The sequence below is a fragment of the Babylonia areolata genome, chromosome 18 (genome assembly GCF_041734735.1).
Source record: "Babylonia areolata isolate BAREFJ2019XMU chromosome 18, ASM4173473v1, whole genome shotgun sequence".
NCBI lineage: Eukaryota > Metazoa > Mollusca > Gastropoda > Neogastropoda > Buccinidae > Babylonia > Babylonia areolata.
The window spans coordinates 43,428,378-43,444,100 of record NC_134893.1 but is presented as its reverse complement, the minus strand read 5'-3'; the positions used below and the strand labels follow the sequence as shown (position 1 = coordinate 43,444,100).

Here is a 15,723-nt window from a genome sequence, read left to right as displayed (position 1 = left end):
GTTCTGGCTATGACACTTTAAACAAAAGCAACGAAAACCGTATCCACAATCTAAACTGAACAAGACATTTGATGAAAAGCTGCAAACCATGGCACTTGGGACAATGTCAATGCAAAGCACTTCAACTTCAACAAATTCAAAACCCACCCACAGAACAAGGCAGCATGGGAGTTGCAGCCCATGAAAGCAGCAGAATAATCGTACTTGTGTCCTGGCAAATTTTACAATAGAAGACAATGTCCCATGCCTTTTCTCTCTTTATTTATTGCGACGTTCTGGCTATGACACTTTAAACAAAAGCAACGAAAACCGTATCCACAATCTAAACTGAACAAGACATTTGATGAAAAGCTGCAAACCATGGCACTTGGGACAATGTCAATGCAAAGCACTTCAACTTCAACAAATGGTGAACTGGGGTGCATGCAGAAATGATCACTTCAACATGATTCTAAAAATCCCATCCCATACCCCTTGATATTAATGCTGACAAGGCATGACCATACAGCGCGTATGAAGATTAGTCTATTTATTATCTGTTTTCACAAGCTGGTGATTCTAGTCTTTAAATGATTTTAAATCAAAATGTATTAATTCACATCTGTCATACAATTTTCAGATAAAGGAAATCTGGATAAAAAAAAAAGAAAGGGAGGGGAGGGAATTAAAAAAAAAAAAAAGGAAGAAAAAAAAAAGAAAGAAGAAAAGAAAATGTGCACGGGAAGAAACATCCATGTTCATACAAGCAAATAAAGAGAGTGAGAGAAGCATCAACATTATCATCATACTGAGCATGATCTGTAAAGACTTTTTTCTTTCTTCTTATATAGTTCTATACTTTGAATTTCATGAAATTATGCATCATATATTCTTGAAACAGTATTTAAATCACTAATCTGGAAAATATCTGAAACATACTTTTGAAGACTAGCTTCCCAAAATAACAGGGAGCATACGCACCCCTGAGTGTTGAACAGGAAAGAAAGACTAAAAACATTCTGATTTTTAAGTGAAAGGTTTGTAGAATCAAACCTATTATCACACACACACTCACACACAGACATTTACACATACAAACCATCTAACAAAGTTCCACCATCTTTACCTGGTCAGCAAAGCTTCCAAGAATAGGGCAGACATCATTCTTCAGAGCCTCCAGCACATCAGTCTGCACAATGCAAGTGATGCCTGTTTAATGACCAACATGACTAGTATGCAGGCATTCTGCTAAACACACTCTTTCAATTCCCCTTTCAATGGCTAAGTAGTACAAATATAAAGAAGACTTCATTAACATTTACAAAAAGATGAATTCTACTCTGCTTTGAAGTTATTTTCATTTTCACCCACATGGGTGAAACTTTTTTTTCCAAACTGAAAACAACACAAATCAGGTCAAGGTATATTTCATTGTAAAGCGCAGTGAACCCCATCTGGGTAGGGGATAATGCGCTATATAAGCCAGCATTTTATCACCATTATTATTATCAAATCTATAATCTGGTTCAAGTCAATACAATTTGAACAAACAGTCGGGTTTCAGAACTGGAAAAACAAAACAAAAAAAAACCAAAAAAACACACACCACATCATCTCTCTTGGCAGTGGAAAAAACCATCATCAATGTGAAAAATACAACAGAAACCAACATGAAAATGGGTTTAGTGAAATAAAGTGACTGCATGAACAGACTTCCATTCCCAAAATAAAAAAGAATCCAGACTGTGCCCAACACAAGAAAAGAAATAAGTAATCTGCAGTGTGGAGTAGACTGCAACAGATTCTTTCTTTTCTTGGGATTTCCTTCTTCATCAATAAGGAGCAATTTCATCCTTGCAGTGATTGTGTACATGAGTAATTTATACGCTATGACTACGGTATCAGCGTGTCAAGAATTCTGAAACTAAAGTAAGTACCATCAAACAGCAATTATTATTTATTGCAGATTTGTCATTCTGCAATGATTATAATCAAAAACATTAGGAATCAAAGTAGCTGTTGATTACCTTAATTTTTCTTCTTTTAGAGCCAACAGAACACCAGAACACAAGCTCATTAATATCCTGAGAGAAAAACACTGATGACAGATGGCCTTAAATTAAAAAGATAATAATAATCAATAAATCAGGTTTTGTTTTGTTTTGTTTTTTTACTTGTTGGACCTGCCTTAAGACTGCGATAATAATACTTTTGAAAACAATATTCTGGTTACTTTACTTCTTTCCACATAAAACCACCAAAAGGCTTAAGTCTCCTGACTACAGATTTGCAGCTGACAGAGCCTACCTGCAAGGTGGGGTTTTTCAGAGCTTCCTGGACGTCTTTGGCCAGGCTTTGGCACACATCACATTCAGCACTGCTCAGCCGTTGCTGTTCATGGGACAAGAAATGTTGTGAATGAAGGCAACAGGCAATGCACAGCTATGGATAAGAAGCTGACCTATAGAATGTAAACAATATGAGGTCACCATCACCATGTGGTTAACTTGCTCACCTCTCATGTTCGTTATGTTCTCAAATTCACCAATGCGGAGACCGCCACTAATACACAGTCATGCTGAATATGGATCTGCATCAGTGTGTCACACGATCTTTAAAAGAATCTCATACATTCTGATCTAAAAAGGAAATTTTCTACTAAAATTATGTTTGAATAACATACTTACCGTGACCCAACTAGTGCAGACTTTGGCAGGGGTCTGACATTCCTGTCCTGTGCAAACTACTATCCGCCTATGCGGAGAAAACGAAAGTACTACAGCTGATAACCTCCCGGAAGTAGGTAACCTCCCCTTTGTCCTGTTGGCTAGCACCCTCTTCTGATGGAAAAAGAATGTCTATGACAGTTGCTTCTGAAAAAAACTTTAAGAGGAAAGAGAACTGGGGGTAAAGCTAACCTTGGATTGTAAGTACTTGAAGGTCTTCATCAGCTCAGCATGGGTCTGATTGGTACAGAAGCTGAGCGCCTGACAGATGAGTTGAGGGTTCTAAAGAAACAGAAAACAATTCACATCATCACTTATCAAGTCTATAGCTAATGAAGGTGGTGTCAAATTTACCAAAATTAGACATATCCTCTTGTCATTAGTGGAACACCCTATAAGACATGTATGAAGAATCTAAAACTCAGAACAAGCTGTGCTTCATCTGTCTGAAAACATACATTAGCTCAAGATATTTATGGATCATTTTCAAACATGAAGAACCAATACACAATCTCTTTTTGAAGCAGTAAAAAGAATCAGGCAGAGGTGATTTACCATTTCTTCAAAGGCAAGCTTGAAAATCTGATCTGCATATTGATCCACAAGCTGGCCACACTGCAAAAGGAACATCGAGAACTTCATTACACTTTATATTATGCACTGGGTAGGATGATATGCATGCATATTAATAGTACAGTACAAATCGGGACTGAAGAAAGGGGATCAGCCATAAAACATAGTAACCAAGACACAATAACTGAACTTTATACACAGTTGTCATAAGTGTCTTAATACACAAGTATACTCCCTTGGCAATGAAACTGTCTGACTTTCTAATTATCAAAGGGTTATTGGGAGTTGGGAATTATGTGTATTGCATATATGAACTGAAAGATCTGCCTGAAAGTGAATGCACTGTGTGTGTGTGTGTGCGCGCGCGCGTCCTGCATAACAAATCAGACTGTCCTTTATACTTAATAATTTAGACTGTCCTTTATATCTAACAATTTAGACTGTCCTTTGTACTGAACAGTTTTAAAACCCATGGAGCCAAGAAGATCCTCTCACCATCCATTCAATGTGTGGGAAGGTGGGCGAGTGGGTGAGTGAATGATTAAGTGTGTGTATGCCTGCATGCATTCACATACCTCAGTGCATGTGCATTCTGAGTAGCCACACTGACAGTCAATGGTTTTTGTAATTGCATGTAGATATACAAAATGAAAACATACGGAAAATATTTTATACAATTTTACTGCAAGAGGGAAAAAAAAAGAACAAAGAAGATAAAAAAGATATTTCTGAGGAAAAGTTCTTTTATTTGTGCAACCCTTTATAAACTTTTCCCATCCCTTAGCGAAACTAAATATGACCTACTATGTTTCATAATACGACTTACCAAATCTTCCAATGGACCAAATTTTGAGCAGACCATTTGCTTGATCAAGGCTTCAACCTGTCCCTGCATAAGAAAACATTGTGTTAATTTATTTTTCCATTTCTATAGGATGCTAGGTATTCTAATTTTCTTTCTCCAAGTCTTCTTCTGGTCACTAACACAAGCTTTTTACCTTAATGTGCTAATACAAAACTGTAAACACACACACACACACACAGTCTCTTGCTAGAATCTGCACTCATGCATACAAACACATTAGTTTTCTTCAGTTGCAAAAGGCACAAAATAAAATAAAGACCCCAAAGACCTGTACACAAAACCAAATACAACAAAACAAATAGTAATTAGTTCCTACCTCAGATGAGTTGACCTTTTCACGCACATCATTAAAGAAGTTGACACAGTCTTTGCAGTAGTCTGCAGACACCTGCACATCACATAATTCAGAATCAGTAAATAATCATGCACACAAAAGTCAAAGACAATCACTGCTAGTACAGAGGAATAGTTTTGACTTTTTCAAACAAATCTGGAACAAAACAAAATCCTCATAGTGTCTTTAAGTAATAAAGCCAATACTAAAGCCAAGGTACAGAAGAAATGATGTAAAGCTTGCCAGTCAAATCTTTAAAAAAAAAATTCCTAAACAGAAATCATTACGACTGTTGAGAATCATTTCACATATTTTCTGCAATTTAAACACTTACCATCGGAGCACATCAGTACAAATATCAGACCAGAAAGAGATATTTTAAGATAGTAATTGAGAACTTAAAGTGCTTATTATCATTTCCATCAGAGTAATGTACTGCCTAATGCGGCACCAAATGAAGATGTTTTCACTCACAAAATACCCTACAAGTTGTGAGATGACCTTGGAATAAAAAAAATACACTTATCATGAAATAACTACCTTACCTAAAATCATATAATTATTGACATAAATTTATAGACATCACTCCTGATTTTAATGACATCCCAATTCAAATACACAGACATTCAAAGAGGAAAACACCAACAAGCTGCTCTATCAATTATGACCCCAAATCACCTTCATTCTCAGAAGACCCTCAGTTCTCACAGCAGAAATATGTCTGGCTTACTTAAGTCAGGAGGAGCTCAACTCAGCAAAGTGTCCACTCATTCATGGCGTAAGGTTCTGACTTCTTTTTCTTCTTCAATCATGGGCTTGAACTCTGAATTTTACTGGTATATAAAAGAGGTAATTTTCATTATGACCATTTTTATCCCACTGGGTTAGGCTCTAACAATTTTTACGTCTATTCAAATGGAAAGTGATCTAAGCATCTCATAATTTTCCTTCACAAGTCACACTTTTCATCAGTCACAAAGAACACACCACACACCTGCTGAGGATGGGACACAGTATCAGCAAACCCTCCACAAAGAGTAAGGGCACCAGCGATCTGTCTGGAGGACTGCACAGAAAAAGAAAAAAAGTGCAAGAACAGCCTGACTTTAATAACAATTTAAACTCTCAATAGTGTGTATCAAAATAAGCTTTCTTACATCTTACAGACAGCCATATGACAGCCAAAGATGAAAAAATTGCAGTCTCCGACCTTTAGAAATATGCATATTCTACACCAATTCAAGAACAGATGGTTTCTTCTGAAAACAAACCATGCATCAAAATCTTGCAGTAATGTATTTAAATCCTGAATTGTCAAAGTGGCAAATTCTACACAACAACAGTACATTTTTCTGGCAAAACTCTACTAACTGGACTTATTCCATAAAATTCAGCAATGTGGCTGATGTACCTGGGAGTCTAAAAGCTAAGTACAGGGACTGAGGTTGCTCACAACCGCAGCAATCCTTTCTTTTTTGTCTAATTGCTGGTTCTGTGTTTTGACAATTCACTTGAAGTAATTTAAAAAAAAAAAGGGAAGGAAGACAGAAGAGTAAAGTCCCACTGGCACTGCAGTTAAACTGTCATGAACCTTTTCATGTACCCCCCCTTTTTTTTTCTTTTTTCTTTTTAAAAACAAAACAAAAAACACACATTACAGAACTTGCATATTCACATTGTGATTATGTAAGTACAAAATCAATTCCTTTTGACTTTTCCACTTGTTGAAAAAATTTCATCATATTTTGGACACTACTGACCAATTTGATCTGATCTTGACAGATATTTCATAACCAATAATACTGGTTAAAGAAAAGGTGTAGTTTGTGTATGGTTGGTTCTGAGAAAACAAATTCCAAACATTAAGATCACTGATAAAATGTTAATTGATTTTTTCTTCTTTTTTTAAAATTTTTTATAAATACTTTTGATGTGTGTTTGTAAAAACAATAGCTATATACTTTTAGCTGATTATCTACCATCTTGGCTGATTTCTTTTTCCACATCGTTAAGTTGCTGAAACAATTACAATGAAGTTAACCATCCACAAATAGACACAAACAGAAACGTGCATTGTTCAATGACTCACTGTGTTTGAGTATGTCGGTCAAAAGTGATTGTGTATGGCATGTCAAAGGATTATACTTTTTGTGTGGACATATAAACAAACATGTGTGAAATCAAACAACCCAAATAATTTTTAAAAATTCTTACCAGATCACTCTTCAGCAGCTTGGAGACTTCATTCAAGTCATGGCTCATCAGCTCCTTGCACTGTAACAATGCACAAAACACTGTTAAGTGTCTGTTTACTCATCAATGATGTTCATTCCATACCTTTATTAAACTGTACCTTTCTCCAACATTTATGGAGATTTGAATGCCCAACAACAACAAAAAATCTAAAAACAAACTGACATCATGTGAGTGAAGATATTTTTGTCAGACCTTTTTTTTGTTTCTTCAAACTCAAATGTCATCGAAATAATATATATGCAATCAAAACATCAACTGGCCTATTCTTTCATTATGTGAAAATCTATCCAAAGTACATGTGGAAAGAGCAAGCTCAGTACATTCAGAACACTCACAAATCAATCTTAAAGCATAAGCATAAACCTCAGCCAGTCTTTTGGACTTACAAGTTGCCGCTTTTCAGTTGGCATTCCTGTGCAGCCCACAGCCCACTGCTCCATGAGATCATTCTGTCAGAAAGAAATGAACGAGAAAAGCCCTGGTCAAAATTATTATAATGCATTCCAGATCATGTTAAAAACATGATACATGATTGTTGCTTGTAACAAACACCTGCCTCACAACAACAACAAAAACCACAACAACACACAACCATAAACATTTCAATTCAAAAATTAAAAATACATATGTGTACAAATGCTAATAAGACAATAAATTGTTCTATTTTCTTAGATGTTTTTGCTTGAAATTTGTTGAAACTGTCTTTAGTTTACACCTCTCCCCCCAAAAAAACTGTTACTACACAAAACAGAATATTCTGGTTGACAGTAATAAATCTACATTTTTAAGTTGTAGAAAAAAATTAATGATCAAAGAAATTCAAAAGAAATTGGAACTGACATGTTGGAAAGCCACAAGTAATCACAGTATCAGTCTGATCACGATGAATGCCAGAGTTTTGGATTCTGAAAGATGTGCTTAAAAAATTCGAAATGTCAGGACAAATATTGATATCAAACTACACACACAAACACACACACACACAAACACACACATATATATTCCAAGCAATTTCCCAAAACCTGACATTTCATGATTTCAAAAATACTTACATCGCTTGAAAGACGAACGACATCAAGCACCTTGATGACATCAAAGCATGTTTCAGTCTGAAAAACAAACAGAAATTGTGATATATCATACACACTGATTACCATTTAGTGTTGCTTAAACTGTAACTATTGTCAGTTTACAAAAAAACAAACTTCCCAAAGATAATTCTACAACAACAAGAAATTGCTAAGTCAGTCCAAAATAACATTCATCATGCCAGCAAACTAAAACTCTTAAAAATTCCAAGATTCATATTTAAAGCAATAAACAAAAATTTAAAGATTGTCATTCAAATCACAAAACTATGGAATACTTAATTTATGCTCAGGGATGTCACCTTGCAGTTGCACCCGATGGGCCTTGAGAACAATTTTTCAGAATACATGTACCAGAACTGTTTCGTATCTTTCACTACCACCACGAAAGTTTTCATTTCAATCGGATCATCACACTTTGGCAAATCTGTGTAATAAGTGAGAAGTTAAAAATGCATAAAACAAAATAAAATAAAGACAAAGAAAAAGTAGTATGCCATAACAGTCCTTTTATCATCCTCCCCTAGTCTTCTACCCATTCACAGTAATATATATAGTGGAATACAGTTGACATAAGTACATACACCATAATAAGCCCACTGACCTAGTTCATATGTGTACAAGCAAACCAAGACTCATATTTTTCTTTTCACATTAAAACAAGCAAACAGACCCCAGTTAACATAAGTACCAATACCACAATAAACCCAGTGACGTGGTTTGTACAAGCAAACCAAAACCCTTTTAATTACTGTAATATACTGACAATATCTACGCAAACTACTCACTGCATTATCATAGTATGTGTCATTTCCTTCCATGTGAACACAGCATGAAGTTCAAGGTCATCTAGACTGATCTTCCATGTTATTCTGCATGAAGCTGTATGATGTGAAGGAGAGAGAAGGAGAGGAGAGAGAGGGAGAGGGAGAGGAGAGGGAGAGGGAGAGGGAGAGAGAGAGAGGGAGAGAGAGAGAGAGAGAGAGAGAGAGAGAGAGAGAGAGAGAGAGAGAGAGAGAGAGAGAGAGAGAGAGAGACAGAGAGAGAGAGAGACAGACAGACAGAGACAGAGACAGAGAGAGAAAAAAGGAAAACGTACAGCTTGCATGTAATAATATCCTGTTCCTTAATTGTTTTCACTGTTCATAATTCTCCACAGACTCTTCATAATTCTCCACAGACTATCTCACACCCACCCACAGAGACATGAGTTTAACAAGAATACAATACAATGCACACCACACTACTGACTAGTTGAACTTTACAAATCTTTCTTTTTCGCTTCTCTTTCTCGTTTATGGCTTTCTTTCTCCAAGCTCACTCATACCGTGCCAACCATGTCCAGATGTTGGTTCTTCCACACTGTAGTCATGCAATGCTGCATGGCATTGCACTCCTTGGCATGGTGAATGTGGCTGCACCAGTATGATGGCCCATAGGTGCATTTCTTGCTCCCAAGCAAGGCACACTGGCCTGAAAGTCAGAAAACACCATGGTTATTTTTTTCTTCTTCTATATAGAATTGACTACCTTCAGTACCTAATTTATCTGGCATCTAAACCCATAGGCTGGCTATACATTATTTCTATATTTAACTATCTGACCAATCATCAAAGTATTAAAAAGAAATCCAATCCAAAATTACTTGAACATTTTTTTGTTTTGTTTTTTGTTTAGTCTGTTTTTCAATTGTTATTTTGTTATCTTTTCTGCCACGCTTGCCTGGCTACTCAAAATAAAGTTAACATTAGTTTATTGTGTGCATACACAGGCTGAGGTTGTACAAAAATAGCTACACTAATTTTGCTTTCTACCAAGTCCAATGCTCAACTTGTTTCAGTTTATGCTGCTTTGTGATTATATCCTACCAACAGTAATTGCAAATGTATACAGAAACGCGCAATTTCAGATGGATAGCTTATACTTCTACTTAATAGCAATACTGCTTTAGAATTGATACTGCATCACAGGCAGTGCTTTAGCATTGATACCTCATCACAGGCAGATAATGTTATCATGTGGTTTTAATTTCTGCACTGGAACTTATTTTACCAGTAAGTTAAAATGGACCTAAGTTATCTGTTATAGTTTCACTGTCAGTATCAAAATGTATTGTTAAATCATCATAAACCTAGTTAGTCTAAAGCAAATTCATTCATGGACTTTATGTCTTCTGCTATGCCTTCAGTATTACAACTTATGGTAGGAGGCTACTCAAACCTCTACTAACTGATAATTATCACTGACACTAATCGATGTTGAACTATCTTTGTAACTGTCTTAATAACTAATTTCCAGTAATTCTAACTGACAAAACAGGCTTTCCCAACATGGCCTCTGTATCCTGGACATCTCACATGCGATGGGGGTCCAAATATAAATGAAATATGTGTGTGTGTGTGTGTGTGTGTGTGTGTGTGTGTGTGTACATCAATACAAATAATGTGAATAGCATGATATCAATTCTTCATAACTGATAAGGCTAAGATTAGAGCTGTTTTAGAAATAGACCCCTGGAGAGTTCCGCAGCATCTTGGATCTTGCACATCCCAAATGCAAGCAATGCCAAAGGCGATCGATATAGACAAAAGAAATAAACACGTGTGACCTCAACACTTTCTCTTCAGTCCCTGTGTTTGCGGACCCCAAACACACACATGGCCAAAAGCGTTGAAATTGTTCTTGCACACATGGAAAAGGACAGTGGAAACTTCTTAGTTCTTTTGACAAAACTGTTGCCAGGTAAGACATTTTTTATGTGTTTTGTGGTCAGTGATGAACAAGAAGAATGATTTTTGGTTTGCGTTTGATCATACTATTTTCATTGCCTTATCAGTAAACGGGATACGATTTGTTAAAAAAAAAAAAAAAAAAACAACTGCAAGAACTTTTTGTGTTCAACTTCAAGTGTCAAAATCACTATCTTTTCATTTTTTGTTGTTGTTCTTTTTCCAATCTACAACAGTGCCAGAACAACCGCACGATCAGCCTAATAAGCCATCCCAGCAAAGTCATGCTAAAGATCCTGCTAAATAGATTGAAGCCACAAGTGGAGAAGATCATCGCAGAGGAACAAGCAGGTTTCAGACCAGGGCGCAGTACAACAGAGCACATCTTCAACCTCAGGATACTGTGCGAGAGGTACCTCCAACATCAGCAAGACCTCTACCACGTCTTTGTGGATTTCAAGAAGGCGTTTGACCGAGTATGGCATGCAGCTTTATGGGCCACCATGTGGTTGTATAACATCAATGCCAACCTGACCCGAGCGATACAGAACCTCTACGACAAAGCCACCAGCGCAGTCTACTTCAACAGTAACATAGGGGACTGGTTCAGAACCGCAGTCGGAGTGAGGCAAGGCTGTTTGCTCTCACCAACTCTCTTCAACATCTTCCTGGAAAGAATCATGCCTGATGCACTTGAAGACCATAAAGGAACAGTCAACATCGGGGGCAGAGCAGTCACCAACTTACGTTTTGCCGACGATATTGATAGCCTAGCAGGAAAAGAAGAGGAGCTAGCTAGCTTAGTGGACCACCTTGATAAAACCTCTAGAGCCTATGGCATGCAGACCAGTGCAGAGAAGACCAAACTGATGACCAACAACACCAATGGCATCAGCACTGACATAAGAGTGGATGGCAGGAAGCTAGAAACTGTCCACAGCTTTAAATACCTGGGAGCAATTGTGACAGATGAGGGATCCAAACCCGAAGTACTCTCCAGGATTGCACAGGCGACAACAGCACTCACAAAACTGAGGTACATCTGGAACGACCGGAACATTGCACTCGGCTCAAAGATCAGACTGATGCGTACCCTGGTAACATCAATACTCTGGTATGCATGTGAATCGTGGACCTTAACAGCTGAAATAGAAAAGAGAATACAGTCCACTGAGATGAGATGCTTTCGAAGACTCCTGGGCATATCTCCTACAAAGATCATATCACGAACGAAGAAGTTCGAAACAGAATCAGGCAAGTCACTGGGCCCTACGAAGACCTGTTGACCTTGGTCAAAAGACGCAAGCTCAAATGGTATGGCCATGTCACGAGATCATCAGGGCTTGCCAAGACATTCCTGCAGGGCACAGTGCACGGGGGAGAGAAGGAGAGGCAGACAGAGGAAGAGATGGGAGGACAATATCCCAGAATGGACGGGCTTGAGGTTGAGTGATACAGTCAGGAGGTCAGAAAACCGAGAGGATTGGAGGATGCTGGTTGCCAGATCACCTGTGGCGCCCCAATGGTCCACAAGACTACGGGATAGGTGAAGGTGAAGGTGAAGATTATTCTTTACTGTAATGTTGTTTGGTTAACTGCAATGTGACTGGTGCATGATGAGCACACCAGTACTACAGATGTACACGTGGTATCTATATGCCTAAGACTTACATCAATGTGATGGAGAGGGGAAAAGCAACATTCACCATCATCCTCTCCGTTTAAATTTTTTTTTTAAATTAAAAAACAAACAAACAACTGTTTATACCGTTTTACAAAGATGATTTCTGAAAGGAGCATCATACAAGCACTTGGGAGTTCTGTGTGGAATGAGCGGATTTAAGTTTGCTGTCCTCCATTTCTTAAGCTGACAGCCTCCATTGCTACACCCAAACATTGTACAGATCATGTGGGGCACAGATCATGTGAGGCACAGATCATGTGATGCGCCTCTATATGTCAAGGAAGCAAGAAACTCTACAGAATAAGTTATATACTTCCTGGTAGAGCAAAGAGGTGTCTTCCTACTATCTTAGTACAAAATATACAGGATTCTTGCTTTGCTTCAGTTCACAGTTGCTAACAAGAAAAAGTGGTGTCATCTTTATGGTATTAGTAGGCTTATTTGCTTTGATCTTGAGAATGGTAAATATATTTTTTTAGTTCTGTGTTTTAAACCAAAGTAAGGGTAGTGCAAATGTGCCCACATCCAGTTAAAAAAACCCCAAAAAAACCCTGACAAGTCACAATATACATCATTAAACATATAATATATAAATTATTTAACCTTAGGTTTCTGTCTTTTCCATGTTGCTATATTCTGCCAATATGGCAATACAGACTGCCAACACATACATCTGAATATATACATCATACTGTGACATAAAGCTTACCTTTTTAAAGTTTTTATACGATGTTCATGTGATTTATTGCACAACATCTCCAGATCGTTTGACTTTGAGGAACCAATGAAATTTGCCTGATAGTGTTAATGGAAATAAAAATCATTGAAATCGTTCTTGGCTGATCACTGCTGGCAAAAATAATTAACTGATGACAATGTCAGAAATTGGAGTTGGAACCTATAATAGCCAAGTCATTTCTACACCTGGACACAGTCGACACCATGGCCCCATTTGTGACTGACCTGGTTGATCCTTTCTTTGTTCATCGGTTTTTAACTTGTGGCCTAAACACAATGTTTGTAGAATTTCAATATCCATCATAAACCCGACAAAATAAAACATAAAATGCTTACCAACAGCTGCGAAAGCCAACAAAAGCAATACTTTCATGATGAGGGTTTGCGGACGAGACCTTCTGCCTTCGACTTGTTTGGGTCATATGCCTCGCAAACTTTGGATCATGTGATACTTCGTCATCGGATGTCATACCTATTTGTAAACTGATGTTTGGTTGGTCAAATTGTTTGGAGTTCCGCGGCCATCTTGAATCTTGCGCATGCGCATCTATCTTTTACTCGAAACTCAAGCATTACTACTTTTAAAAAGCAGTAAACATGTGCTGTCCTCCATTTCTTAAGTTGATAGCCCCCATTGCTACAACCAAACTCTGGTCAATGAAGTCCCATCGCATGCGCACACAAAAAAGAGCAGAAAAAAAGAAGATGCCTCTGTTTGGCACGTTTCGCCTCTCTTGATTGCCATGGTTGCTCGAAAATTCGGAAAGCCAATCAACTTCGAGAGCACAGATCATGTGACGCGCCTCAAGTCATGAAAGCGTAAGCAAGGAACTCTCCATCTGACATGATTGTTATCTATACTTAGCCAAGGACTAGATATAACTTACAACTTGATCCTTTTAGTGTTAACAAAAGGACTGAGAAGGCGACTACTGACCACAGTTGTGGATTGTTGCCCTGTATAGGGATTACCACAGGATTATTGACAAGACAAGACCTGGTTGCACAATGTTTACCGTAGTTTGTCGGTCCACGGTACCGATGCCGCTATGAGGACGAATTCCTCATAAGTTCAGTGTTAGGATTCAGTAACATGAAATGATTTCAAACACTCACTCAGCCTGTACACTTTTTGTAGAAATATTTGTAACGGACAATAGAGTTGATTATGTTTCGCATGCACCGTGATGTAGTCACAAACTTGAAACAACACAGAACAACTGACACTGAACAACTGAAAAAACAACAATACAGCAGCCCGTTCAATTTTCAGTGTGAAGAGGTAGATATATCGATTCCACTATCTAAATTTTCTTTTTAATGTCAGATGATACTCCCCGGATTTGCTGACGACTGTTACTGAACCACGAAATCAACACGGCAGCCGGCCGGACGGCGCACCGTGAAATTACTTGTTGTATCATACTGACGGTCCTTTTTTTTTTTTTTTCCAAGTCCTGACTAAGCGCGTTGGGTTAGGCTGCTGGTCAGGCATCTGCTTGGCAGATGTGGTGTAGCGTATATGGCCGGATTTGTCCGAACGCAGTGACGCCTCCTTGAGCTACTGAAACTGAAACTGACGGTCCTATTGGTCAGTTTAAGTACTGGGCTGACAAAATGATGACTTACCAGTATGCCAGTTCCCTGATGGTCTGGGACTGAGCTGACTCAGTTTTAGATTCATTCTCAGGAATAGAAGCCTAACTGAGGTTTAGTTCGCCTTGGAACAGATGTCCGCACACACACGCGCCGCGCTGCACTGGCAGGCTGCACCCGGCGGCCGCCGCGTGAATGTGCGTGAGTGTGTTCTTCAGTTTAACGTCGAAGTACATGTGATTTCAGACGGATGGAAAAAAAGAAGGAATATTCTCGGTGTACAAAGGACGGAGCCGGGCGAAAACCTAAAATAATACAAACTAAGTGTAACTCGATTAAAGCAAACCGATGTCAAACTCAGTGAGTCAGTCTCACTGTGTTTTTGTGTTAGTGTGTGTTAGTGTGTGTGTGTGTAGTGTCAGTGACGCGGTCAGTGACAATGTCTCAGCGGTGTGACTTTCAGGCATCAATCACAAACTGCAGATCTAAGGGGTTGTTTCAGTGTGAGACTCGACATCAAATCATATACTGTAGCACACTTATAGTATACGTATTTTCCCAATCATTTCTACTAACAGATGCATTCACTTGAAAACTGATTTTTTTTTTTTTTTTAGCACCAGCGTGGCCTCTGCGGTCGACTGGGCTGTTCATTATATTTTGAATTTCAATTGGAGGCGATTTTTTTTTTTTTTTGGGGGGGGGGGGGGGGTCCCTCAGTTTTATCATTATTTATGTGAATAGCAAGGGAAGAATAGACTGATGTGTGATAGGGCTTTTGAGTAAATACTATATCGCTCTTTATTGTGAGTTTGGCTTCTGAGGGTAATTGACGGTCAGTGTGTCATTGTAATATATTTGCGGATTGCTTGACCCAGTTCAGAGGTTACGGAAGTGTGTTCTTGCTGTCCTCATCAAACTTGACCTATGAACTTTTAGTTTGCACAGATTCACCTGTCAAGCATGGAAACACACGACACTCTTCCTATGACAGTAAATGGGCAAGTAAATGTGTAATATGATTGTCAATTTAAGCTAAGCTTTGCTATATCCCATGAATATACGCCTTCTTTGGTTGCCGAAGTGGGAGTATATTTTTGGTTTCAATATCACTACGCATAGAAAAGGAGTCAGAAACCTGCGTTGTGGCTGAGA

General features: G+C 38.2%; 1 protein-coding gene across 1 annotated transcript in view; it reads right to left on the bottom strand.

The window, feature by feature from the left end:
• The window catches only part of LOC143292796 (prosaposin-like), a 28,512-nt gene extending 15,082 nt beyond the window's left edge, over positions 1-13,430 (bottom strand). Inside the window, exons 1-12 of the mRNA XM_076603377.1 lie at positions 13,309-13,430; positions 9,149-9,294; positions 7,786-7,842; positions 7,120-7,182; positions 6,692-6,751; positions 5,472-5,543; positions 4,460-4,531; positions 4,105-4,167; positions 3,261-3,320; positions 2,898-2,987; positions 2,287-2,370; positions 1,106-1,168 (exon numbers count right to left, since the gene is read on the bottom strand). Coding sequence (XP_076459492.1) covers positions 1,106-1,168; positions 2,287-2,370; positions 2,898-2,987; positions 3,261-3,320; positions 4,105-4,167; positions 4,460-4,531; positions 5,472-5,543; positions 6,692-6,751; positions 7,120-7,182; positions 7,786-7,842; positions 9,149-9,294; positions 13,309-13,345 — 867 coding nt within the window. The 5' untranslated portion in view covers positions 13,346-13,430. The remainder of the gene's footprint in view (positions 1-1,105; positions 1,169-2,286; positions 2,371-2,897; positions 2,988-3,260; positions 3,321-4,104; positions 4,168-4,459; positions 4,532-5,471; positions 5,544-6,691; positions 6,752-7,119; positions 7,183-7,785; positions 7,843-9,148; positions 9,295-13,308) is intronic.
• Between the last annotated feature and the right edge of the window lie 2,293 nt (positions 13,431-15,723).